We start from the raw sequence: 25,751 nt of genomic DNA on the forward strand, positions 1-25,751 counted from the left end.
ACTGGATGTTTTTTTTGGTCCCTAAACATCTCGTCAGGCATTGACGGCAATCATAGACTGTCACGTTTGCCCGTCCTATTTCCCCTGCGTTCTCAAACTACCATCCCGTTTTGTCAGTAGATGACTGAAACGTGTCTGCCGTAGCAATAGTGTGAATTCAGCTTTAATGGTTTCACAAGGCTGTTTTTTTCCTTCAACAACACCAAATCTTAGCTTGTATTCCATAAAGGAAGCATGCCCTGCTTGCTGTGGTCTTATTGGTAGCGTGGGTGTCTTGCCAGTTCACTGCGTTATAAATGTGGGTGTCTTGTATCTGCCGTGGGTTGACACATGATCTCCTTGGCATCTACTGCAACTGTAATTCCTGCATTGGTTTGAGCTGCAACTATCAAGTTTATTGACATAGTCCTTAATCTCAGATTTGGTTCTTTTTTAAATTTACAATTATTTATGGATTCAATCCAGCAGACACCATTTCAGTTTGAAAAGTTTGCACACAAAAATGGAACAAATGAGCACAAGCTGTGCCTTTTATTTTTTGTACTTAGGATAAGAGTCCTAAACAAGTGTAACTATGAACTATGAAGCCTGCATCATCAACAAAGTCTACTGGTGAAAATGCTCCTAACTCAAGCAGCGTGCCAATACGCCATAATCACATTCATTTGTGCATAATGAACTGCCTAAAACTTGCGCGATACAGCCAAGACTTCTCTTTCCTGTGTGCTCATGTTTATTTCCTCATTCATGTTTTGAATGACACATGGGAAAATATGCAATGGAGTGGCGGCTATTGTCCCTTCATGTACAACCCCTCTGTAAACATATCGTGCATAATAGGCTCTGGAAATTTCACGGCTTGCTATCTTATCTCTTTCTTATACATATTCATGGACAGAAACATAGAACAGGAATGAATTATATCTTTACGACAAACTGTTCTCACTGGAATTGTCAACACAGCCAATATTTTGTCTAGTTCCTGGGGAAAATAAATTTTGACTTACACAGGCAACTGTTAATTAAAGTATCTGACTTTGGTTTCGTTGACTTTGGTGGACATTGTGAAAGGCAGCATGGTTGGCACAAATAGAATAAAACACTGCGTGTGTGTCTGTGTAAGGTAGGAAAAACAAGAGGATAAATAATAATGAAAAGTAATGACTTTACTTTGCACATCTTAATTGTGTTAGTTTTCTTTTTTTTTCCCGACAAAACCAAATCGCTACGGTCTATTTACATAATTAATTTAATAACTTCAAAAAGCAATATTTAAAGGTGGAGAACAATGAACACATTTCCAACGACTGTATAATATGTTTGTTTACTTCACACCTTTGAGTTATGTTAACGTAGTGTCACTGCGTTCGTCCAACACATTGCAATGGTAGTAATAGTTTAATTTCAAATGTATCCACACAGCTGAAGCAGCATCGGTGCACTTATTTAAACTACTTCTGTCATTTTATTGTAGCTTGGCAAGCTCCTTTTCTCTAGTGGGTAACTTCAGTGGATTTAAAATGCTTTTAATACAGAGTAACTTGGAGCTTGCCCTGCGGTTGGCTGGCAAACGGTTCAGCTTGTACTGCACCTCACGCCCACAGTTACCTGGAATAGGCTCCAGCATACCCACAACTCTTGTGAGGAGAAGTGGATTACAGAGAATGGATGGATTGATAGTTGTAGTTTATCTCACTACATTTCCCAAATCCAGCGGTGTCTTGAGATAAGAGTTTAATTTGTTCCTTGACTGTGCTCATAACTCAGGTTTGAATCCAATTTCCAAAAAGAGTTTCCTCGTGTTTATCCTTGATACTCGGAATTTGTCTCACTTTTTAAAAACATGCATGTTAGTTTAAGTCAACACATTAATTTGCCCGTACGGGTAAATATGACTTTTTATTCGTGTGTTGACTTGTCTTCAACGCACCCAGGACCCTGAACAGGAGAAGCAGAAGAAACTGAAAAGTTTGAAGTGTTTGTCCAAGCAAACTAATAAAATACATAGTAGATACTGATGGTAATGCCTGAGAAAAATATTACACAGTCATGATATGAATTCAAATGAAGTCGTGTACAAAATATACAAACCAATTGATGCGACACGCCGGCTTAGCTTTGGGGATTTGACTAAATGTAATCACACTTGATATCAGCAATTCATACTCATCCCCAATAATTATTCTTTACGATACTCATGAGGTTGGCTTAGCTAGCACATTGGCAACTGCAAGAGTGCATCTTACGCAATATATTATTGAGGAGATTCGGGCGGTCTGTTAAGGACCTTCTCCACTGTAATCTGAGGCACACCGTGGTCCGGCCTACTCATTATAGCCGGTCACCATGGGTTTCCATGCATGAACTTCTAATTAAACCAGATAAATTGGTGGAAATCTTTCATTATGAACAGTAGCCTCCTACGAGGGCACAACAGACTGGAAATTCTATTAAATCTCTAATGGAAATGATTTATCATGCCCATGGTGTACGGTCTGTGACTTTCACCTTTTGTATGGGCTGTTTCATATTCTGCATGTATTTCATGGTTTTTGGTCCTGCTGGCTTGAATCAACTCTCACCATGTTGTGTTTTTGTCCAGGCCAATTTTCATGAATGCAATATTTAATTTGAAATACACTCCAGAGGCTGGGTTAGAGGTTGGGTAGAATACTCGCTACACATTTTGTCAAAGCTGATTTGTTTTGGAAAGAAAATATTCCTCACTAAAGCTTTCACTATGACCAGTGATGGGGGGCCCCAATTGATTAATCGGCTGGCCGATTATTTCCTCTAAAACATCAGCCAAAATTATCAAAATATTTGCCCATTATTTATACCTTTACGCATTTTATAGCAGTTGTACACAAGTAACTCTGGTAATATGTACCGTATTTTTCGGACTGTAAGCCGCTACTTTTTGCACAAGCTCTGAATCCTGCGGCTTATAGTCCAGTGTGGCTTCTCATTCGATTTTTCATGATTTTTATGATATTGTATGATTTGTGTGCATATTTTCTTAAATATGAAAATCAAATATTAACACACCTGTGCCTGATAGTCCAGTCCACCTGCGCGTTACTGACCACGTCTTGTTTGCCGCCCGTCCTGACCGCCTGTCCGTTACTGACCACGTCTTACCTGTCCTGACCGCCTGCTCGTCTCCGCTACGCTCTGCCCTGCTGCATGCTTGCTCTGCTGTCTTTCCCACCAGCCACAAAATCCATATTGGTCAGGTACAAATATGAACTTTTGTCAAAAGTTAGGTACACCAATTAATTAGATATCTAAAAGACTGGGATGTTTGCCTCTTGTGTCAATCTAAAATGGAAAAGGAATAAAACTATGACACAACATTTTTATCTCGTCTAATGTGAATCACATTAATACAGTTTGTCAAGCCAGATGCTGTGATTTAAAACCAAATGTCATTCAAGGTATTTTATAGTGTGAAAAATTCTCTTTTACACGCTGAAATATTTGCGGACAAGGTTTTATTGACTTGTTACAAGTTCAGTTTTTTAACTAGAATCAATTTGTTTTGCAGAAAAGGAAACGTTTGTAAATACTATTTCAAGAGTTTTAAGATGGAATGATTGAGCTTTGGCAGAGATCTGCTCTCTGAGTGCTCTTGTTTTAATTACTTGGACTTTTTATTACTTTGGCATGCAGGGTAGCATCACTTTGCTTTGCATCCTCATATTTTCACTTTTATGAAATGCAAAACCTTGCATTGCCATAGACGATTACATTCTGTTTAAATCTGTTCACATCAGTTCTCAGGACTGTCAATTCAAATGTAGCCAGACTCCGATGGCTACTCTCAGCACTCTCAGGATGCTGCGTTCTACGTCTCACACATTGCAGGTAGTAAACAGACAGTGTGGACTGAATGGGGTACCATAGTACTGGAGGAGCAACTAACAGCCACACATTGGCAAAGATGCCTCACACCAGTCGCAGAAGCTGCGCGGGTACTGACATCATATATCTCCTCCACATCTTGCTCTCTTGATATCAAGCCACACCCGCTCCTTTTCATCAGCAAGTCGGTCCGTGTCTCTGTGTTATTTAAAACCCAATATCCCCCCCCTCGCACAGCCACTGTGTTGCATCTGTCTGCCTCTCCGCATGCGTGAGTGTGTGCGCGAGAGGGTGCGCGTGTGTGTGCGAGGGTGCACTAAAATCCCAAGCAGCCAGTGGGAAGAGAGTGAGGAGAGAGACGCAGGGGAAAGGCTAAAAGCATCTGAGACGGACGGCGGAAAGAACGGGAGTGTGATTCAGCTATGAAATCCATCCAGGCTTTTTGCATGCTGCTTCTCTGTCCAGCTTTGAGTCTCAACACCAGGTAGGCACTGGATGATGTTTTTATTCAACCAGCTACAGACACTCTGAAACAAACCAAAGGAGGGATGTAGAACATTAGATTAGTAATCTAAGCCTCTGTCCTGCCCTCTTCAATACAAGATTTTAAACATTGTCCTGGCAAGGACTCACTGTGACTGTACAGTATTTGGCATGTTGATTCAAGAAACTCAAGGACTTAAGCGAGGGAAAAAAAGAGATCATCTGAGCTATTATCTTCCTCAGTTCTGGGTCGGCACGGAGACAGTTGTCCCATTGTGTGTGCAATTCTCTGTATGCCTGCCGGGGTGGTGGTGGGGGTGATCACGGTGCTTTTTGGGACTTTTGCTGCATGCTGGTTTAAGAGCGAGCAAGTTGAAATCAGGTGAAAAGAGAGGTTGAAGCCACCGTGCTGCAAAGCGCATGTGTTGCGTGTGTGTGTGTGTGTGTGTACGTGTTTGATGTGATCTCTTTGCATTTAGAAGGAAGACAGGTCATAAGAAAGAAGAATGACTAAGAGAGATGTAGGATTTGCAGAGTTCTGACGATACATGAAATCCTTGAAAGATCATCGTTTCAGCGCCTGTACTGTCTTAAGAGTCGTGAGGGGAAATTCAAGGCTTTTGATGATACCCTGGAGACTCGGATACAGAAAGACATGCATTATATTTACGTAAAAATATTCAATAATAAAACTTGCCATTCCTGCTCCCGAGTGACTAAAATGGCTTAATTCTGTTTTCATATTTGCTTTGGGAACAATGTAAATGACAGAAATATATATATTTTTTTTTTGAGAGAGAGAGGGGGGTTAGGGTTATTGATAATATGCTCAACTATTTTGACCCTTTAGCAAATCTTAATATCCATTTCCAACATTAACATCACAGAGATGAACTAATGATGTATGGCTTCTATTACTCCAGGCTGTATTATTGTATAGCAATAGAGCAGTAAACTCTTATTGCTTGTAATAAGTCTACTTCTAATGTAATGGTAATGTTTACCCTAGCTAAATGCAATACATGACACATCTTTGTAATCCTGTTAATATGAGCTTGTTGGAAACAATTGGTTGTTTCTAATTTAATGATATCTTTCGTTCACTATTATTTCATTCAGGTGTATTTTTGAGGATATTCATAGCTTATTTTTAGAAAATATACTTGAGACTTTGGGTGTGAATAGGAATAAGCAGACATTGCAAGCTACCTCTTTAAATATATTCAAACTTATCTTCTACTTTGACAACATATAATGGGCATATACATATAGACCATAGTGAGAAAGAAACAACAAAAAACTCAAAGATGAAGTTTCAAGATGAAGGTGGTATCTCATCAGTGACCTGAACAACTATTAGTACAGTAATACATAGATGCCAGTCATGAAAAAAGAAAAGTCCATCGACAAATGGTGACTCTATCTGAACAAGTTTTTTAGGATGTGTTAATGACAGAGGCTTAAGTCGTTTGTGAATGAGACGCGTGTTTTGGCGTAGTGTATGTAACCACGTGGCCATGAACGAGCATTTGTCTGTGTGACGTGTTTGAATAGCTTCTTTGTGACATGTATTGAGGCTAACTATTGTATCTAGAAGAAAAGCCCCAAGGAGTACTTGGTGTCATTTATTACTGTTGTGGTTTTATCAGACAAATATTGACCACTGAACTGCTGTATAGTTAATTCAAAACACGTTCATTTTCATTATGCTCTATTATCGGCACCCTGCTGCTATTGGTGACAGTTTATGTTCACACAATCTAATATGTTAATTAGTTCTTAGAAGCGTAAATGAATTAACTGCAGATTTTCACGATGTGACACAATTGCAATTTATCACAAACTGTATTTTTTTTTTATATTGTTCACATCAAACCAAAACATATTAAAGTGGGATTTCATTTTCGTCGGATGGCACTGATATTCTGCTCCACTGCGGCACAGTACTGTAACATCGAACATTACTGAATGTAAGGCGGACAAGAGCAAAATGAATTGTGACCTGTGCTGCTGAGGCTAGGTAGAATCTGCCTCGCTTTGTTAGACTCACAATCATCACATCAGTGGTCTGTGAGTGAATCCCTTATGTATGTTGAGTGCAACGTCCAACAAGGTATGTCCGCCCTGATATAATGGCCTTGTATAATGAATGCATTAATTCTCTGGATTGCACAGTAATCTAAAATGATGTCCATAGTAGTTATCATAATCAAAATAGCATGGATGGTAATGAAAAATGTATACCTGCCAGCTTTCGTCTGCATCTGACCAGCGATGCCAGTTCTAATGAGAGTGTCAAAAGGGTGTGACTTTAATGAATTGAGTGGGAAACTCCAGCTGCAGAATGATAGTGCAAGGTGTGTGCCATTGCAGAAATCAATTGGTACTTAAGCAGGACACTAGGCTGCATTGACACCAGCCCTGTGAGATATGACTGTCTATCTCCAGGCCAGGGTTGTGAGGTGAAGAAAGTACTTCTGTATGTATTAGACTATTTTTTTTTCCAAACTGCACAGATCAAACAGTCACACCTTTTTACACGTTCAAGAATCATCTTTCAGGGTTTCTCTTAAAACATTTTGACACACTTCCTTGACATCATCTTTGACTTCTCTTGCATCAGCAGGCTCCTCTAAGAAGAAGCTGCTCTTTGCTGGCACTCCACAATATTCAAAATGTTAAATTGTTTTACATGTCACATGGAAGGGCAAGTGAGAGTCTCGGATTTCTGATTGAGTACAGACATCAAACTGTTATTTCAAGTGGTCTTTTTTTACATCAAATAAAACTGGTGGAGTGCCAACCACTTGAACAAGATGTTTAACAAGAAAATGATTGGTCTCTCTGACTGACTTTCACATCCAATTTACTCAAAAAAAATGATGTGCTAAAACGAATTCACATCCATCCATCCATCCATCCATCCATCCATCCATCCATCCATCCATCCATCCATCCATCCATCCATCCATCCATCCATCCATCCATCCATCCATCCATCCATCCATCCATCCATCCATCCATCCATCCATCCATCCATCCATCCATCCACTGTCAGAACCGCTTCCCCTCACAAGGGTCGCAGACACGCTATCCCAGCTGACTTTGGGGAGTAGGCGGGGGACACTCTGAACTGGTCGCCAGCCAATCGCAGGGCACACATAGACAAACAACCACCCGCCCTCAAATAACACCTACGGACGATTTGATGTTCTTGTGGATGAAGCAGTTCAGAAGATGGATGGATGGATGGATGGATGGATGGATGGATGGATGATTGATTGATCAATTGATTGGTTGATTGACATACTATATAGGCAGAAGTCAGGACACACCACGTTGCTTTTCGCTATTATGAATTTCAAATGTACGTTAGTCTTTGTAAGAATAATGAATTTATCGATCTGTAGCAATAAATGTCTGTATGAAACTGAGGATGTATTTAGTGGAGATGTAGTGCAACAACATGCAAGCCACATCATTTTTTAATAGCTAATCGACATCTTGTTTCATTTTGTACTTTTAAAAAAGATGGTTGTTAAAGGAACATTGTTGTGAAACATGCAAATCTGTCAAAATTGGTCCTTGCTTTGGTTGAGTATAGTCGAGCTCAATTCAGACCTAAGCACTGACCAAAGAAAAATAACAATGTACAGCAAATCTTCATATGCAATGAGTTACTGCAACATTTTCACAAACATAATCAGGGTGTTTGGTGAGTGAAGGTAAATAGCCTTGCACCCTTAAGCATTATTGAACCTTTGTGTGATGGACTGCTTTGCACATATCTCAGCCTGAGCTCACAGAAGTTTTGCTCATTTGACAGAGGCTTAGCTGGGACGCACATTTTCGGAATAATTACACACTTAGTAAAACCAATATCATACACATTTTTAGCTAGTATAAAGACACTGGAAACTTGGAATGTCTAAACATGCCTCTTTCAAAAAAAACAAAGGTCAAAGTTACGAGGTTACTTGGTTACTCATCTAAATATTTATAGCACTATTTATTCCACCAAGGGTTCCGAAAAGGAGCAAACAAAAATGCCCTTTTTTACCTTTTCAGTGTTCTATGTTCCGGGTTTCCTGTGTGCAGTTTGCATGTTCTTCCCGTGCCTGCATGGGTTTCCTCCAGGTCCCCCGGTTTCCTCATGCATGGTGGACTCCAAATTGCTCTTTGGTGTGACTGTGAATGGTCGTTTGTCTGTGTGTGCCCTGTCAGTGGCTGGCAACCAGTTCAGGGTGTCTCCCGCCTACTGACCAAAGTCAGCTGGGATAGGCTCCAGCACCCCCGCAACCCTCATGAGGAAAAGCAGTACATAAAATGAATGGATGGATTATTATTATTATTTCAACCTTGATATCGTGGGTCACAAATCTCACTTGGTCTTGTTTTTGCTCTTTCCTTAAATCAAGCATTCTCCATAAGGTAAAAGGTTATCAGTGACAGTTAATTGGCCAGTGAATCTTGGTCAGACCATTCATTAAGTTGTTGTTCGTAGAGGTGAAATTTCCAAAGGTCACTGACGGAAGCAAAAGTAAGTGTATACACACCTCAAGAACAAATGTTATGTAATTCCTAAGGCTTTATTGAGGGACTATCATGTGAAGTTTTTCATAAAAAAAGTTTTTTCTGCACCCAATCAACAAAATGACACGTCTGAGTTGATGGTTGTGGCCTTTTTGTTTTGCGGTGTCATCACGACAAAAATGTAATTGAGCTTTCCTGTCTGCTCTTCTTCTACCTTGTAAGAGGCAAACATTGACATTGGACAGCCTTGTATTCATGGGCAATTTTCTCTATTCATGTTTGGAGATGGCTACGTCTAAGCTCAAATGGCAGTGTAAATGAAAAAAAATCTAATCATTGCATGGGCCCAATGGGAGCAATGTGATTGGCTCTGACAGTCTCAAGGCTCCTTCTAATGAGGCACTTAAAATTACCAGATATCATGCAGGTTTTATACCCAACAAAGGCTCAGTTGTTTCCATCTCATAACATGGAAATATTTTAATATTCCTTTTTCACTTTTTAATGATCAATTGTTGTTTTTAAAGAGAGATTTGATTCTAGTCAGATGCTTTGCCATACTTCTCACATCTTAAACTGTAATTTACGTAGAGTACTGAAAAACCTATTCTGAAGACAAAAAAAATAACTAATAAAGACATAAAACAATAACAATGAGAAAAGAGTAATGTATTCAGAGTGATTTTTCAAAATTGGAGTGACATTTACTTAAAGAAAAAGAAAAGCCATAAATTGAAAGCAACTTTTACAAAGGTAGCTTCTGAGTAAATGTTGCTCGCCAAATGGCTTGAACATTATTGTTATTTGGTTCTGATTAACACCAATTCTAAAATCTGGACTGACACATATGCTACTTTCTTGCGTAGCATAGGAAACAGAAAATGAAAGAGCCTTTCACACACGTTGTCCAATACAATTCATCATTTGGTAAGAGGGAAAAGGTCCTTTCTAAAACCACGGGTTGCCCATCCTCCAGCAAAGTTGCCATCTGCCCTGCCATTCTCAAATGGTTACTACAAAATAAATATACAAGCTATTTTGAAAAGGAAAAATCAACATATATGCATTTTTTTCATTTAAACCATTTCCATCTTATCCCACACACAATGTTCCTGTTCATTGTGCTTTTTCCTTCTGACAATTTTTTAAAGCCCATCTAAGGAACTTTGATGTGGATCTTTATTGCAGCTTCAACCGGCGCTTGATTGTACTGCTTTGGTGCTGTCACTACACATAGTGTTGCGCTGTCAAAATTGCTGTTGTAATTGGCAGAGACTTAATTGCTCTGCCCCGCTAAACACTGATGCTTGTGTTCTCAGAAATGAGTCATTACTGGAGGGCCTGGCTCTTTGTTTTACACTGTCGTGCAAGACGTATAACTACAATAAACAAAAGCTAGCACCATCCCTTGTCATAATGGCAGCAAATATGAACTGACTTGGTTGTTTTCTGCGTACTGTTGCACTGCGGCTTGGGGTCAATTTGTTTTGAAGCTAAAGCAGCACGCTTGAGTGGTGTTTGGATCTTGTCACATCTGATCAATTGGTATAAATGTGATGATCAGGGCCTTTCAAAGGTTCTTCAGTGTGGATGCTGGTCATGGCATAAGATTTGAGGCAGTGTCATCGTATTGCACGCTTTATATGATTCCTCAGCATCTGACACAGACATCCACTGATCATTCAATACAGCTCAACCAGGAGCTCGTTTTTTATTTTTAGCGTTCATTTCACCATTAATTTTAGCGATCAGCCCTGCACCTCCAAGATAAGTACCATCTAATCGGTTTACATATCCGTAAATGCATGAGACCTTGAAAACATTTCAAATTCAAGGTACCGTAATTTTCGGACTATAAGTCGCGGTTTTTTTCATAGTTTGGGTGGGGGGGCGACTTATACTCAGGAGCGACTTATATGTGGTTTTTTTTTTCAAAACATTTAAAAAAAAATAAATAAATGAAACCGCGATAAACGAACCGCAATGTAGCAAGGGATTACTGTAATTTGAATTTCAAGTGACGACAGCAGCGCGACGTCGCGTCAGCAGCAGCTCGTCGAGTCAATCTTTGTCCTTTATGTAAACAACCGCCGCGCTGCTGACGCAGCGTCGCGCTGCCTCGTCGTTATTCTACAGATCTACTATATAACTATATTGTAGCGTTAACAAAGTTCAAGGAAAGACGTGGGTTTGGTAAACGGCTCTTTATTTAACAAAACAAACTTACAGGCGTGTGGCGGCGTGGACTTCCACCCACGGAAGTGGAAGAGAGCTCCATACAATAGGAGCCCCATCCACCGTCCCTGGACAGCCACCCGGCCGAGCGCCGGCGCCCGACTTCAATCCACGAAAGTGAAAGAGCTCCGTCGAGTTAGCAGCGCGACGCGACGTCGCGGTCGCGCGTCAGCAGCGCGGCGTCGCGTCAGCAGCGCGGCGGTTGTTTACATAAAGGACAAAGATCGACTCGTCCAGGGACGGTGGATGGGGTTCGGACAATGCTTTTACGCACGCCCGGTGTCTTTCACCTCTGTGGATGGAAGTCGAGGGCCGGCGCTCAGCCGGGTGGCTGTCCGAGGACGGTGGATGGGGCTCGGTCATGGCTTTTACGCACGCCCGGTCCTATTGTATGGAGCTCTCTTCCACTTCCGTGGGTGGAAGTCCACGCCGCCACACGCCTGTAAGTTTGTTTTGTTAAATAAAGAGCCGTTTACCAAACCCACGTCTTTCCTTGAACTTTGTTAACGCTACAATATAGTTATATAGTAGATCTGTGGAATAACGACGAGGCTGACGTCAGGGCGCACGCGCGGCGATGTTGACAAAGGACAAGGAATTTGATCGATGGATTTAATGATTTAGAGTGCACAGATGGTTTGATAACATTATTGCTTATATAATAGTTATTTGATATATAATTTATATATCGTTATATGGGCCTGTGGAATATTTTTAACTGCAAGAGCCGTCAGCGGCGCGCACGCATTGTTGACAAAGGACGATTGATGGATTTAATGAATTGGAGTGACGCAGATGGTTTTATTAACGTGTTATTTATGTAATAGTTTTTTGAATAACTCTGAATTTTACGTCAGGGCCGTTCTCAGCTCTTAGTTTGTGTTTATGTCACGTTAGCATACCTATCGGTTAGCCTGTTGTTGCTCGTTCATGACTGTTCTTGGTGTTGGATTTTGTCGAATAAATTGCCCCCCAAAATGCGACTTATACTCCGGAGCGACTTGTATATGTTTTTTTTCACTTTTTTGGGCATTTTATGGCTGGTGCGACTTATACTCCGGTGCGACTTATACTCCGAAAATTACGGTAGTAATGAAATTATGAACAGGGATGTGATTTTAAAGTTAATTTTCTACTCATACCTAGGGTAAATTTGGAGTTCCCAAATGGCCTATCAAGTATGTTTTTGGGATGTGGGAGGAAACCGGAGTGCCCGTAGAAAACCCACGCAGGCGCGGGGAGAACATGCAAACTCCACACAGGGTTGGCTGGAGGTGGAGTTGAACTCGCACCCTCCTAACTGTGAGGTGGCTGTGTTAACCAGTGCCCCACCGTGCCACCCTCTCTTTTGAATGTATTTTTTTAAAACTAAACTTAAACATGAACAAACAGCTTGAAGCAAGCACACTTTTCTTCCTATTTGGAGAACTGTGCGGGCGAAAGTGTGTGTGTGCGCGTGCGTGTGTGTGTGTGTGCGCACAACATACGTGTATATGATGATCACGTCAGACCTTTTATAAATGGTAACAGATTAATTCAACCTTCTGCCATCTAACGGAAGAGCATTTAATTGTTCTGCCTGTGACTATGTTGCTGTCTGGCATCAATAGTTTAACAAAGACTTTAAATGAATTTGAAAAAAAAACAAATGAAGTTGGATAATTTTCTAAAGTGGTCCTCATGATCTCTCATGGCACACGAGGGTGCCACACGGAAACCTGGTTGGGTATCACTGCACTGCACAGTGTTTCCTTGTATTCTCTTTTTCCCTTGCCTTCCAGCATTCTCACCTTTTCATCAAGTGAACAGTGTGAACAGACATTTTCTTTCACTCGCAGCATGTTCGACATTCATTGCTGCTCAGGGTTCATGTTCTCTTCTATTGAAGGTCTGCTCTGTAACATTGTACATAGCTCAAGTCTCAAGTAATTGCGCTGTAAATATCCGATTTTTTCGCAATTTTCATCTTTTGAGATTTGGCTTCCACTTATGTGATCATGATGTTGCCATTGGCTGTGTCCATTCACCAGTTTTGTTCTTTTCTACCATCTCTAAACCCACAATTGACTGACTATCGACGGAACCTAGCTCAGCCGAATTTTCTACAAACTGAATGAGAACCCAGAAGATGAAAATGTTTTTTTTGGCATGCACAAAAAAGGCTTATAAATTATACAGGTATACACAAAACGCTATGATCATGGAAGACAATTCTAGACCTCTGTGGTTCATCCCTTTCATTATTTATTTTGCCAAAGCATTTGCCTCGTCCATGCTTCTTCACACTGCTGTTGTATGAATTTTTCCAATTATCTACTTTAATACTGAGTTGATGTATATCTCCGTATTTCAAAGACAGAAATCCCCAGATGAGTGGCACACAGTTAGCTCTACCACAAATCAAAATTCTGAATTGAAATGAATGTCAACTGAGAGTAATTATTCCACATTTGCTAAATTATTGCATACTTTCATCACTTTAGAATGACCAGCTAAGGTAAAGCAAACTATTGTGTTGAGACTAGGCATGAGAAACTTTGTTCTGCATTCGACAACTCGTCAGGAACATATTTCAAATATCTGATTTATTGTTGGGGGGTGGCTGTTATGTTAATTAGATGAATCATTTAGTGCGTTGCACTAAATTAAGCAAACTGAGAAACTGAGGTTTAATGTTTGTTGAGAGCAGCAATTAAATGACTTCCTGAGTCTAGGAAGGTAAGTCAACAAAAGGAGAGTCGGTCACCTGTTTAATTAACACTTTGTTCCACACATAAACCAGATACTGCCCGTGTGGTAGGTGACACAAAGGTAATAAGAATACAATCAATATTTAGACAAAGCCTATCAAGTTTAAGAATGTTTTTTAGAAAATAATCAAACCAAACTGGGCCCATTTTTGTTTGGTAACCAGAGATGTGCAGCCTTGCTCTCTTGTTCAATTTTTCAGAAAGCAAAGTATAGCTTTTATATTATGAAGGCTATGTAAACATGAATTCTTTATCAGTCGCGAACACACCTCTTCAAAGGTGTCTGGTGGTTTTCCGGTATTTTTTATCATATAATTTCCTGAGCATAGTCTGGTGTCAAGATCCATTTTCGATGACAACCCCAAGTCCCAAATGTCCCTTATCATCCTGTTCATTCAGTGTTTTACCAAGTCACCTGATGGATGTGTCCGTTACTTGGTGTACACTACAGTATGTACAAGGAGAACAATTTTCATTGGGTCCTTTGCATTTAGAACAACAAAGCGCTTTACTGCTAAAATGTTTTGGTTGTAATTTTTAGCATTCAGTGCCACTTCTGAACTGATAATTATCTCAAGGACTTTCCTCAAAGGAGCAAATATATCGTACACTGCTTAGAGGCACTTATAGAATGAATGGCAACACTCATGTTGAAATTTGTTTTCATTGGACATTTATTGCATCACATTTTGAACATGCTACCGTTTTTATAGATTGGCGAATCTCCAACATATAAAATAAAACAGTAAAAGTACCATTCCAGGGAGATTATACTGACCTGGAGATAGTGCTCTGGGAATAATGCTTCTGGGATTAAGGCTGTTTCGTTACTTGCCAATCAATCTCTAGTGCCGTGTGGCACCAAATGGAAACCCACTCAAGCAGATCACCTTCTTGCTCATTGCATCTCTCTCATCAATCTCTGTGTCTTCAGCTTTTAATTCTGTATTCCAGCAATGACTAGAGTGCCAAAATGAAACTGTGTAACATACAGAATGCAACCCTGCTTTGTTTGGGTGTGCATGTACCGTATGTGCAATGAACCTCAATGTTGGATTCAAAAGGGATCACTCGAGAGTGTTATGTTATCAAAGTTCACCATTCTGGTTTGCCTGTCTGTCAGATGTCTTGCTTGGCTGAGTTCCACACAGTGATGGTGTTGACAAAATGACAGGATAGGAGCAGTCTACAGTGAATATTAATATGGCGCCAAAACATTGTTTCCCCGCAAATGCTTGTGCACCTACCCCACACACACCGAAAATAAGAACAAGAAAGCAGTCGAAAAACAAGCACTACAAATGATATATGAAACAATTTTCAGTTGCACAAAGCTTCGAGGGTCACATGCGTGCTAGTCATCATACAGTCTGAGGTCTTATGCACATGAGATATTCTCTCACCAAGGGTGAAATTACATCCCGACTGCAAATTATACAAACAATTAAACTTCAAGATGCTCCTTGGCTACCTCTCGATCTACTAACAGTGTGGAGAGCTTGCATGTCTGTCATGTTTTTTTGTGCTTCTAGAGCTTCGCTTCAACCTGCTTACAGTCCTTCTGTTGAAGATTGTTTGCATTTGGGTAGTAGGGCTGCCACCAGGGAAGTATTTCACCACTCCAATGCTGCAAATGTTAGTCAGTCACGGGCCCTTGTACTTGGCATCAATTTTCCTGCAATTACAGTGCCACTGCTTGGAAGCATTCAAATATTTCTCCAATCTTACAATTTGTCCGCACACTGGACCCTTTCCATGCTGGTTAAATTGGAGGACGCCTGGGGAGTTTTTGTTAAAAATACCAATATATTACTGACTCACATCAAACATCTCCATCTTATCACAAGTGTTAAGTTATAGAAAACATCCCTGGTTGTATATTTTTTCAAATTAGCATTTGATGACAAAAGTCTGGATTAACGCTGATTTAATGAGCGTGAAGAAATTCCCTGGAGGATGAATTTGGGGTTTGGGGATTACTGACTTCCAGAATATTGTTAAAATGGAGCATTTTTGCTCTAAATCTATTAAAATGTGTGCACAGCCTTATACACGAGGACATTTTGATTTTATTGACGAGCAGGAAGACAGGAACAGATCTATTGTACCGATGCAAATAGACATGACTGCTGAGTCCAAAATGGAAAGAATCTTGGGAGTCGTCATAATAATTCCATGCAAAACTGGGGGAAACAACTTAAGAAGACAGTCTTTCCCAATTCAGTGAATGTTGTGACCACTGAGCAGAAAACAGATTTTCAGGGTAACAAACTTTTTTTTGCCATCACTTATATTTTCGTATTGATGTTCATGTTTGATACTTTGCTTTTGAGGAATCAATTTGAACAGCAATTCAATATTTGCATGCTCACTGAAACATTTTTAGAAAAACAAGCCATGCATTCTGTGCATTTTCTTGATAATATGACACATTGACACACGTAAATTCTATTTAGCACGTGTGTTTTATTCATTATTTACTTAGTAGCCGACACATATTTTGAATATATCGAACCACATTCAAGATGATCGAAAAGTAACTAAAAACAAAAGTCCAGTGCGGATATTTGTACAGGCAGTGAACAGAAACAGAAACTATTAACTCAGCATCAGCAGTGTCCTAGCGGGTCCATGACCATTATAAAGTAGACCATGAAGGTAACTGACCTGATGTTATCTTGTCACAAGTCAATGTACCATCGGAGTGTTTACATATTTGTTTTCAAGGCATTTTTACTACTACAAATCAGTTAACACTGCGAAAACATGGAAATCCGGACGTGATGTCGGAAAATAAATTCTATGTCTTCATTTAAAATATATTCAATGACAAAATAAATTAAACAGGGCTGCACGGTGGGGCACTGCTTAGCTGTCCGCCTCAGAGTTCAGAGGGTGCGTGTTCGATTCCACCTCTGGCCCTTTCTGTGTGTGGAATTTACATATTGTCCCCATGCCTGCGTTGGTTACTATCCCCGGGCACTCCAGTTTCCTCCCACATCACAAAAATATGCATGGTAGGCTGATTGAGCACTCCAAATTGCCCGTAGGTGTGAGTGCGGATGGTTATTCGTCTCTGTGTGCCCTGAGATTGGCTGACAACCGGTTCAGGGTGTTCAGGGTGTCCCCCGCCTACTGCTGGGATAGGCTCCAGGATGCCTGCGACCCCTGTGGGGACAAGCGGTACAGAAAATGGATGGATGGATTAAATTAAACGTAGTGGAACTTTAACAATGAGTCATACAGTGTTGTTTTGCTCTTTTCTTCTTTGTTGTAGTTCACTTTAATTTAGAATAGACAGTAACAAAGGTCATGGTATGTGCTTTATTCTAAGTGAAATTCAGAATTGCAAATGGACTTGTTTAAAAAAACATGAATGATCCTCTTTGTGCATACGCTTTCGTCTCTCCCTCACCTTTTCCATTCCACACAAAAGGTCTGCAGAGTCGCCCGCTCTGGGGATTGACCAGATCAGAATCCCTTCTCACTGTTTTTCTCTTAATGCTACCAGATCCTCACATTGAGGAACGTCCTTCAAAACCCAAACTGTTCTCAGATGTAGTTTTTTTTTGTTATTGAAAATCCATCCATCATTCTGGTTTCAACTATTGCATATTATTTTTTTAACCACTGAAATAAATCCCACCAGTGAACATTCTGCAGCGACAAATCCAATCATTTTGTGGTTCTCTAGCTCCAACTTTACATCCCATGAGTCTGTCAAAGCTTACGTAATATGTTACACAACTAATTTATCCAACACCTCCAAGCTTGAGTTAACAACAGGTTATTCCGAATATAGCACTCGGCTGTGTAACGAGCAGAATCCTTTTACTTAAATGGATAGGACTAATAATGCATAATGACTTTCAACCTAACCGGATTACCAGTGATTTTATTCTCTTGAAAATGTGTTGACTTCCCTTTCCATAGAAATACCCTTTATATACAAGCTTTTAAGCAAGTTGATCTCTCTGTTGCCAATGTGTGTTATTGGAATGGAGATGGAATATTAATATACTAGGTAGGATGTTGGTGCAAAGAAGGAGACTGCGGCATCTCACTGTATAGCTGAATTAATGTCCCAAACAAACAAGTTAACACAGCCAGGAATGACTCAGGATTGGCGAACACAATTAATTAGAAGACTTAATTGAAAAGTCACATTGGAATGAAAGAGTAACTGAATAGGCAACCAAGACAAATAAATCTAGTCTAGTAAAGTCATCATTAAATTCCAAGTTATGACCCACTGACAATATTTGTGACTTGGCTGTGACTTTTCATGCTATCAAGCTTCCACCAGTGGACAATATTTGGAAAGATCTATAAAATGCGAGGGCAGTCATGTAAAACTAAACGATCAGTCGACTGCCAAATTGTAACCTAGTTCTAATTTCAGATTATTTTTCTTTTACATTTTTGGCGCATTTTCATCTACAGCTCCAGAAATACAGGCTTCATAAATTCATTACGTCTAAAGCATTCAGCTACAAAAAGCATAAAAAAAGTCCTTTAAACATAAAACAAAACGTGAAGTCAAAACAAATAAGTCAATTCAGACGAAGTGTTTGAGCTGCACCAAAGATATCTATCTTTGTCAACCTTGAACATGTTTTTTTCTTCAATATTGTGTGCAAATGTGTGTCTTGATAAACAGCACCTCAACAGTAATTCGGCTTTTTGAAGTCCTAAATTACTGTTGTTTTAGTCACAGCAATTTTTATTTTACATAACCAATTTAAAATACATAATGTGAAATTCATTCTTGACACATCTTCCTACTAATCGTGGTCACACATTCCATTCGCCATGTTCGGTTCCAACAAAAATGTGTGAAGTAAATGCTTCTTTGGTTTATTTATACTACATGTGATTTGTAGTGTCAATCATCCATCCGTCCGTCCATCCATCCATCCATTTTCTCTACCGCTTGTCCCAACGAGGGTCGTGGGCGTGCTGGAGCCTATCCCAGCAGTCATCGGGCAGTAGGCGGGAGACACCCTGAACCGGCAGCCAGCCAATCGCAGGGCACACAGAGTTGAACAAACATCCACACTCGCACTCAACCCTACGGGCAATTTGGAGTGCTCAATTAGCCTATGGTGCATATTTCTGTGATGTGGGAGGAAACCGGAGTGCCCGGAGAAAATCACCACGGGGACAATATGCAATTTGCAAATTCCACACACACACAGGGAGGGCCAGAGGTGGAGTCGAACCTACACCCTCTGAACTGTGAGGCTGACGTGCTAACCAGTGCGCAACTGTGCCGCCTAGTGTCAATCATGTTAGAAAAATAATTTAACTCACAGATCTTTCAGTACTGTTACCGCTGTAATGCATGTACTGAGGTCCGCTTGGTATACCTGTGTGTCGGCGTTCCGTCAAGTATTGGTCGTCCACATTGCGTTATATGGCAGCGTGTGTGCAATGGCAAGAGAACACTGTAGAATTAATGAAAGGTGGTCTGGATCAAATGCTTTCCACTCTTGGAAGTGTTTTGTGTTTTCATTTTTAGTTCATTTTAATTTCATTTAACTTTGGGTCGAATACATAGGCAAAGCGATATAATTAATTTGAAGCAAATTAATTGTGTTTAGAATGAATGCTCCACTGCAAACAATAGCTATTGGGAGTAGTAGTCATTTAACAAGGATAAGAAGACAGTTTTATTTGGTACGTTCAAACAAAGCAGACTTCCTGAAATAAATGGTTGAGAAGGGACTGTACAATTCTTCTAAACATTGTACGCTTGAAATAGTACAAAGACTATGCTGGATGAAAGAACACAATGGTGAGAAAACGGTAATCCGTCATAATTTCCACCTTCACAAATGGTTAAAAGATACCATTGTCAGATTATTTAATTAAAAAAAATTTGTGTTACTAGAGGGCCCAACTACATAATAATATAGAGAACATATTTCACAGGAATGTCCCCAAAATCTATGTTTCAGAAAAAAACTCATTCCTTTGTGAGCATTTAAACCTTAATGCAACTAAACCAAGACAAAAAGTTTAAATAAGTAAGAGGATATCCAGCAGAGTCTATAAAACTGTCTAAAAATGACATGCAGACTTATTGTCACTCAACACTCAACATAGGATGTCCTTCTCCCTGAGGCACCTGAGCCAGTATTACGTCTCAGATGCCATGTTGCTACACTCTCATTTCCTGGCACATTTCCACTAATTGGCATCTCCCATTACAGAGATGGAATCTCTGACAGTTGTCTTGTTCCCATGACAATAACAGTAGACTTGCAGGCAAGTACCTCTTGTGTAAACATATTATAGGTGGATTTATTTCGGTATTAATTCTGCAATTTGACTTTTAAAATGATCAGCTACCCATGTGGAGAATATGACTTAGAAAAAATAGTTTTTGTTACTTACCCATCGATATAATGTTATATTTATCACATGTTTAGTTCTTAAGGAACTAATTCATTTCTACTGTTTACTATTTTACACAGCAATTCAATGGACTCCATGCATGCACCTCTTCATCACCTGTGATACCTCGACATGCTAACACCTATCACAGTTGTGATAATACCTTTTTTTCCTTCTCTTTTAATTTTCTCTTTAATATGTTATAGCTTGTATTGTATAACAATGACAGGGTCGATGATGTATTATCTTTCTAATTGATCCAGTTATCCAAGTATCCACAAAGCGATCAAAGCATCCACATCTGATTTAATGAGCCATTCACAATTTCACGGAACATAGTAGTCTGTGTGTACTAAGACTTGTACAGCATCATCTTTGAGACACTCAATTCTCACACACAAAATTCCACTTTGTTGCGTCGCGCGCAAAAACCACCACTGCTGTAACAAAGGGCTGAAAATACATAAATCCAAAAAGGGGTTCCGTCATTGCTTCCATCAGTCTGTCGATCGTCATTCACCTGGATCGGTAATTCCCGAATCCTGAATAGTGTTCCAGATAAGCAATGAGCAGAAATCGTGAGCAGAAAGTAAAGAATGCTATGTTTTGCTAAAATAATAATAAAATAAAAATATCTAAGTTAAAGCGAGAGGTCATAATAGCTGAGCTTAGGGCCCTAACTTGAATTTATGCCACGTAATGTATTAAAATGCTACTAACGTTTGATCCAAATGGGCAGGAGCCAGACGTCTCTCTCTTCTCACGACACATTATTGAGGTTACCAATTAATTTGTCCACATTACCTACATGGAACTGTTTAATTCAATTTACTTTTCAATGACTCATTGAACATTCGATCAGCTTTGCTGGCATGACCAGCCTCATTGCCTTCTGTAGATCGAAACAACTGCTCTGTGTGGCTGTTTACCTGCTGCAAAAAAAAACTTTCAAAGCCAGAATATGAGCAATAAGCTTCTATAATCATGTAAAAACCCAAATATGCTCAAAATTGCATTAATAATACAAATACAACCCCTGGGTTATTCCTTCTTTTTACCTGACTCTTTAGTCATATAAACACATATCGGAAGACCTCCATTGAAAGAAACATTCCAGCTGCTCATGCGACTTCCAAGAAATGGTGGTCATTTAAGTGCATGAAGCACTTGTATCTGCTGCGTCTGGCACATAAGCCACCAGAAATACAAATCTTGTCTTCTCATTTCCTTCATCGTAATGCATCACTGTGAATGTGTTGGAACAAAAAGCCGAATTGAATTCCTACATAATAAGCACCAACAAAGTGTTAGTTGGAGAAGCTATCCCTTCGTCTTTAATGGATGACCCCTCCCCTCTTAGTCCATTAAATAGAGGATCCACTGTACTTATTATACAACCCCGCTTCATCACACATTCGATGAATGAGGCTCTTTTTCTGTTCGATGGCATCCCAGTAGCTTGAAACGGATAGTAAGCAGAAACCAGTGCCCTACCTAATATTGACCACGGAAATGCTCAATGTGTACGGAATTAATGTACACCTACAAATTCAGCACTTTTCAGGTAGCCCCCCCCCAAAAGCAGCAAGTTTGGTCAACCATGAACATTTCTGTCAGCCTGCCCACGTGTGAATGCGTGAATAATGTATCCACTGTAAAGCATCTTTGAATGTCCAGAAAAGCGCTGCAATGCTACATTATTATTATTATTATTATCGGAAAATAACTGGTTCCATATTGTATTTTCTTTGCAAAACGTTACATAATTGATGCTATTTTAACCCAAGCTCCTTTTTGGATGAATACTTTGGGGATTTTTAATCAAACAGGGGATTGTGCATCCCTTGTGAGCATCTCACCGTAACAAAGTTTGAGTCCTGAATGATGATGCATTTGAGTCATGAGTATCGTGTAGACTCTACACTGTAGAGGTACTGTAGTTGCTGGGTTCAATGTGACAAAACAATCATCATTCTTAAAGGATGCTCGCAGTAACACAGTAAGTGTAAGAGCCAAAACCTGGGCTGGTTAAGTGAATGGTTCAGATGTTCCCATTGTATCTTTACAGATACATTTTGCTCCACCTCTGCAGGACTTCACTATTTATCTGTGTTACAAGAGTTCTGCAGCAAAGAATGATATAGGATTGCTATAATTAAATCCTCTTCAACACATTAAAACACATTGTATGTGTAGTGGGTGCATTGAAATTCACAGAACAAATCCAATGTGATACTATGTATGGTATGAGACTATGAAATCCCTTCTAATTGAATTTTTATGAGGGCCCTGTGCCAATGTTTCACAATATTCAGAAAAATAGTACCTCCATTTCATGTAATCTGAGACTTAAGTAAAACATGTGAATGTATCTCTTAAGAATGACTCATGCATAAATCTGTCCTCGAGATAAATTTGAGGAAGATTTTTATTTTTTCCGAAGCACTCTATTCGGTCACATTGTTAATACAAGATATAGAAACTTTGAGGGAACAAAGAAAGGTGTGTGGGGCAAGATATAAAATGCACCATAATAATTTTATACTACTCTCTTTACTTTTTATTAGCAATACCTTGAATGTCGCTTGAGGCAAGGCAAGGCAGCTTCATTTACCGTATACAGCACATTTAATGCACAAGGGACATGCTGAAGCAGCCAAGAAAACAAAAACTAATTTTCATCGACATTTTAGCATATTAACAGAAGCAAAACCATTTTAAAAAAAGTTGTTGTAAAGATATAAGTTTCTAAAATGTTGAAAGAACTTTTATCAAAGGTATTGACTGACTTCACTTATGTTGTCAGCTTATTCCATTTCCGTGCAGCATAACGGCTAAATGCAGCTTCACCATGTTTGCTTTGAACTCTGGGCTCCACATAAGGACCTAAGTAGCAGAACTCAGAGCTCTGCTGGGTTTATATTTAATCAGCATTTCTTATGTATTCAGGATCCAAATCATTCAGTGATTAATCGGCTAGCACCAGAATTTTAAAATCTATCAACAGCTGACTGAGAGCCAGCTCGACCAGTGTAAAGCCTTTGGAACTGGAGTAATATGTTCTGAGAGCTTCTGGTTCTAGTCCGAACCCAAGCTGGAACGTTCCAAATGAGCTGAGTGACGCACACTGTAGAAAATGTTAGCAGTCGGTAATTTAATTCCTTGCTTGTTAAGGCAAACCCCACCTTGCTTGAAGAGATGTTGATATTTCCAGAAAATTGACACAATGTCAATATATTTCACTGAGTGAAAAGCACACACCTCAGCCATCTCGACAGTGACAGGCTGAAGGGCCTATCAACTGACCAGATGGTTGGCAGAGTTCCACTGAAAATATCTCAGCATTCAGAGATTGCATTTTTTGTAAAGGCTAATCAAGAAAGTTGTGCTTTAGTATCTCTGATTGTTGCTTTAAATTAAGTTACATGAAATTAAGTTACACCAAATACTCCTGTGTGAATAATAACGGATTTGGATGCTCAGCAGCAGGCTTCTCGTCTTTACCAGAAATACCCGACAAGACATTCACAAAGCACAGAACCTTTGTGTTCTTTCTGCTGCAGTGATGTGTTACTACAGTTAAACCATGCAACTGTCACATATTATCAGTGTCCGTTGCCCGGTGGCTGATCTCATGTGCTGCAAAGGTTCATTATCACACCTTCTGCTGGTGCTGAGAGCCGCCAAAGCTTGCTGGTCGAGTGAGAATAAAGCAAGTCAATTTCTTAGTTTATTACCCATGTTTTCCTTTCGATGGCTCAAAGATGATTTCCTTTGTCTTGCCAATGCCAAAGTCCAACGCTGTCTTTTTGGTGTTGATGTGACCTTGTTTGATTTTGATCTCGGCAAATTCCAGGGTAGGCTGGTGGATAAATAGCTAATTATCAACGTGATTGTGTCCAATGTGGGCGGCACGGTGGTCGACTGGTTGGCACGTCCGCCTCACAGTACAGAGGTTGTGGATTTGATTGCGGGTCCGACCTTTCTGTGTGTTTCTCCGGCGCTTGCGGGCACACATTCCAAAAACATGCATGGTAGGCCGATTGAGCACTCCAAAATGCCCGTGGGTGTGCATGTACGTGTGGTTGGTTGTTCGTCTATGCGCGCTCTGCGATTGGCTGACAACCAGTTCAGGGTACTCCCCGCCTACTGCCCAGAGTCAGGTGGTATAAGGTCTAGCACGCCCCATGACCCTTGTTTGAGAAGTGGTTCAGAAAATGGATGGATTGCGTCCAATCTTTTGAGACATCAGGTCTCAATTGTCCATTTTCCTTGACAAATACTTTGAGGCAGTGCCTTTTCATATCCAGCATTGCCATCCCGTTCATCAGTATAGGCGAGAAGCATCTTTCCCTGAGTCTCGTTGCTAATAACCGTCTTGTGCTAATTAGCAGCCCATCCTCACATTACCGTAAGGAGTTAATGAAAGATGTTGAAAAATGGCTTGTGGAAACATGGAAATCGGAGATTGCAGGCCAGTGTGGTAATGCTGCCAGTAAATGGATGGAGAAAGGTAGAGGCACAGTTGCCAACACTGTGCTCTGATGAGTATTTACCTACAGGGGGTGTGCTCATTCTTTCCATGTTGTCTCAGCAAGCACATATGGTCCTCGGACTGTGTGTCTTCCAAGGAATGCCTTCTATTCCATGTATGACAGGAGTCAGAGTTTTCCATCTGGGATTTTCAAGTGTTTCAATTGCATGTATTTGGTCGTATTGGTTGTTTTTGGAGAAATATTTAAAAACTTTCACATCCATGTCTTTCAAACTGCATACTTTGGCATTTCAAGCCAGTCCTCTTAATTCACTTCCTTTATTCTTCTCTTCTAAATTGACAGTTGATCCTTGATTCTTGCTATTGATTGAAGTAACCCCTATGGATTCTTATGTGGCGGAAGAGAGTTATCTTAAAAAAAATGAAATGGAAGGTAATAGAGATTCACAGGGACTGTGAATAATGGCCCCTTTGAAGCTTTTTACCTCCCTGTGTCATTGCGTTCATCCATTAATAATAATAATAATAATGAAAAAAATGGCCTTGACTTGAAATGAGTTTATGAAATTGACCTCTGTCACCACATGTAGTGATTTAAAGACACCTGCAATCGATTGTCGTCTCATAATGAGGTTTGAATGTCAAATGGTTGTCTTTCCATGGTGCGGAACTTCAAAAGAATGTTTCAGGGAATATTTCATTTATTACAGTATTTTAACAGATTACTCTCTGAGAAATTATGAAGTAGTGATATGGGTATATATATCTGATAGAGATATTTCAACTTTGATATTGGATTTTTGAAGGGAGTCAAGACATGAAATACAGATTCTTGACTTTATCAGTGTGAAAGAACCCTTTAATAATTTGAGACTACACTTGAATCTATTATAAATGTTTGTAATTACTGTGGTATTTGGTCATCGTGCTTCAAAAAGCTCTTGGTTGAATGAAGGGCACGCATGAGAATATCAAATAGACTTCCACCGACG

The 25,751-nt window shown here is 39.8% G+C and overlaps 1 protein-coding gene across 3 annotated transcripts in view; it reads left to right on the forward strand.

Annotated features, from left to right (window-relative positions):
- The first annotated feature begins 4,072 nt into the window (after window positions 1–4,072).
- Window positions 4,073–25,751, forward strand: part of luzp2 (leucine zipper protein 2) — a 98,381-nt gene continuing 76,702 nt past the window's right edge. Inside the window, exon 1 of one of the 3 annotated variants that reach the window (XM_037248430.1) lies at window positions 4,073–4,348. In XM_037248430.1, the coding sequence (XP_037104325.1) occupies window positions 4,287–4,348 (62 nt within the window). In that variant the 5' untranslated portion in view covers window positions 4,073–4,286. The remainder of the gene's footprint in view (window positions 4,349–25,751) is intronic. The other 2 variants (XM_037248429.1, XM_037248428.1) reach the window with 2 other exon arrangements.

The sequence above is a fragment of the Syngnathus acus genome, chromosome 3 (genome assembly GCF_901709675.1).
Source record: "Syngnathus acus chromosome 3, fSynAcu1.2, whole genome shotgun sequence".
Taxonomy (NCBI): Eukaryota; Metazoa; Chordata; class Actinopteri; order Syngnathiformes; family Syngnathidae; genus Syngnathus; species Syngnathus acus.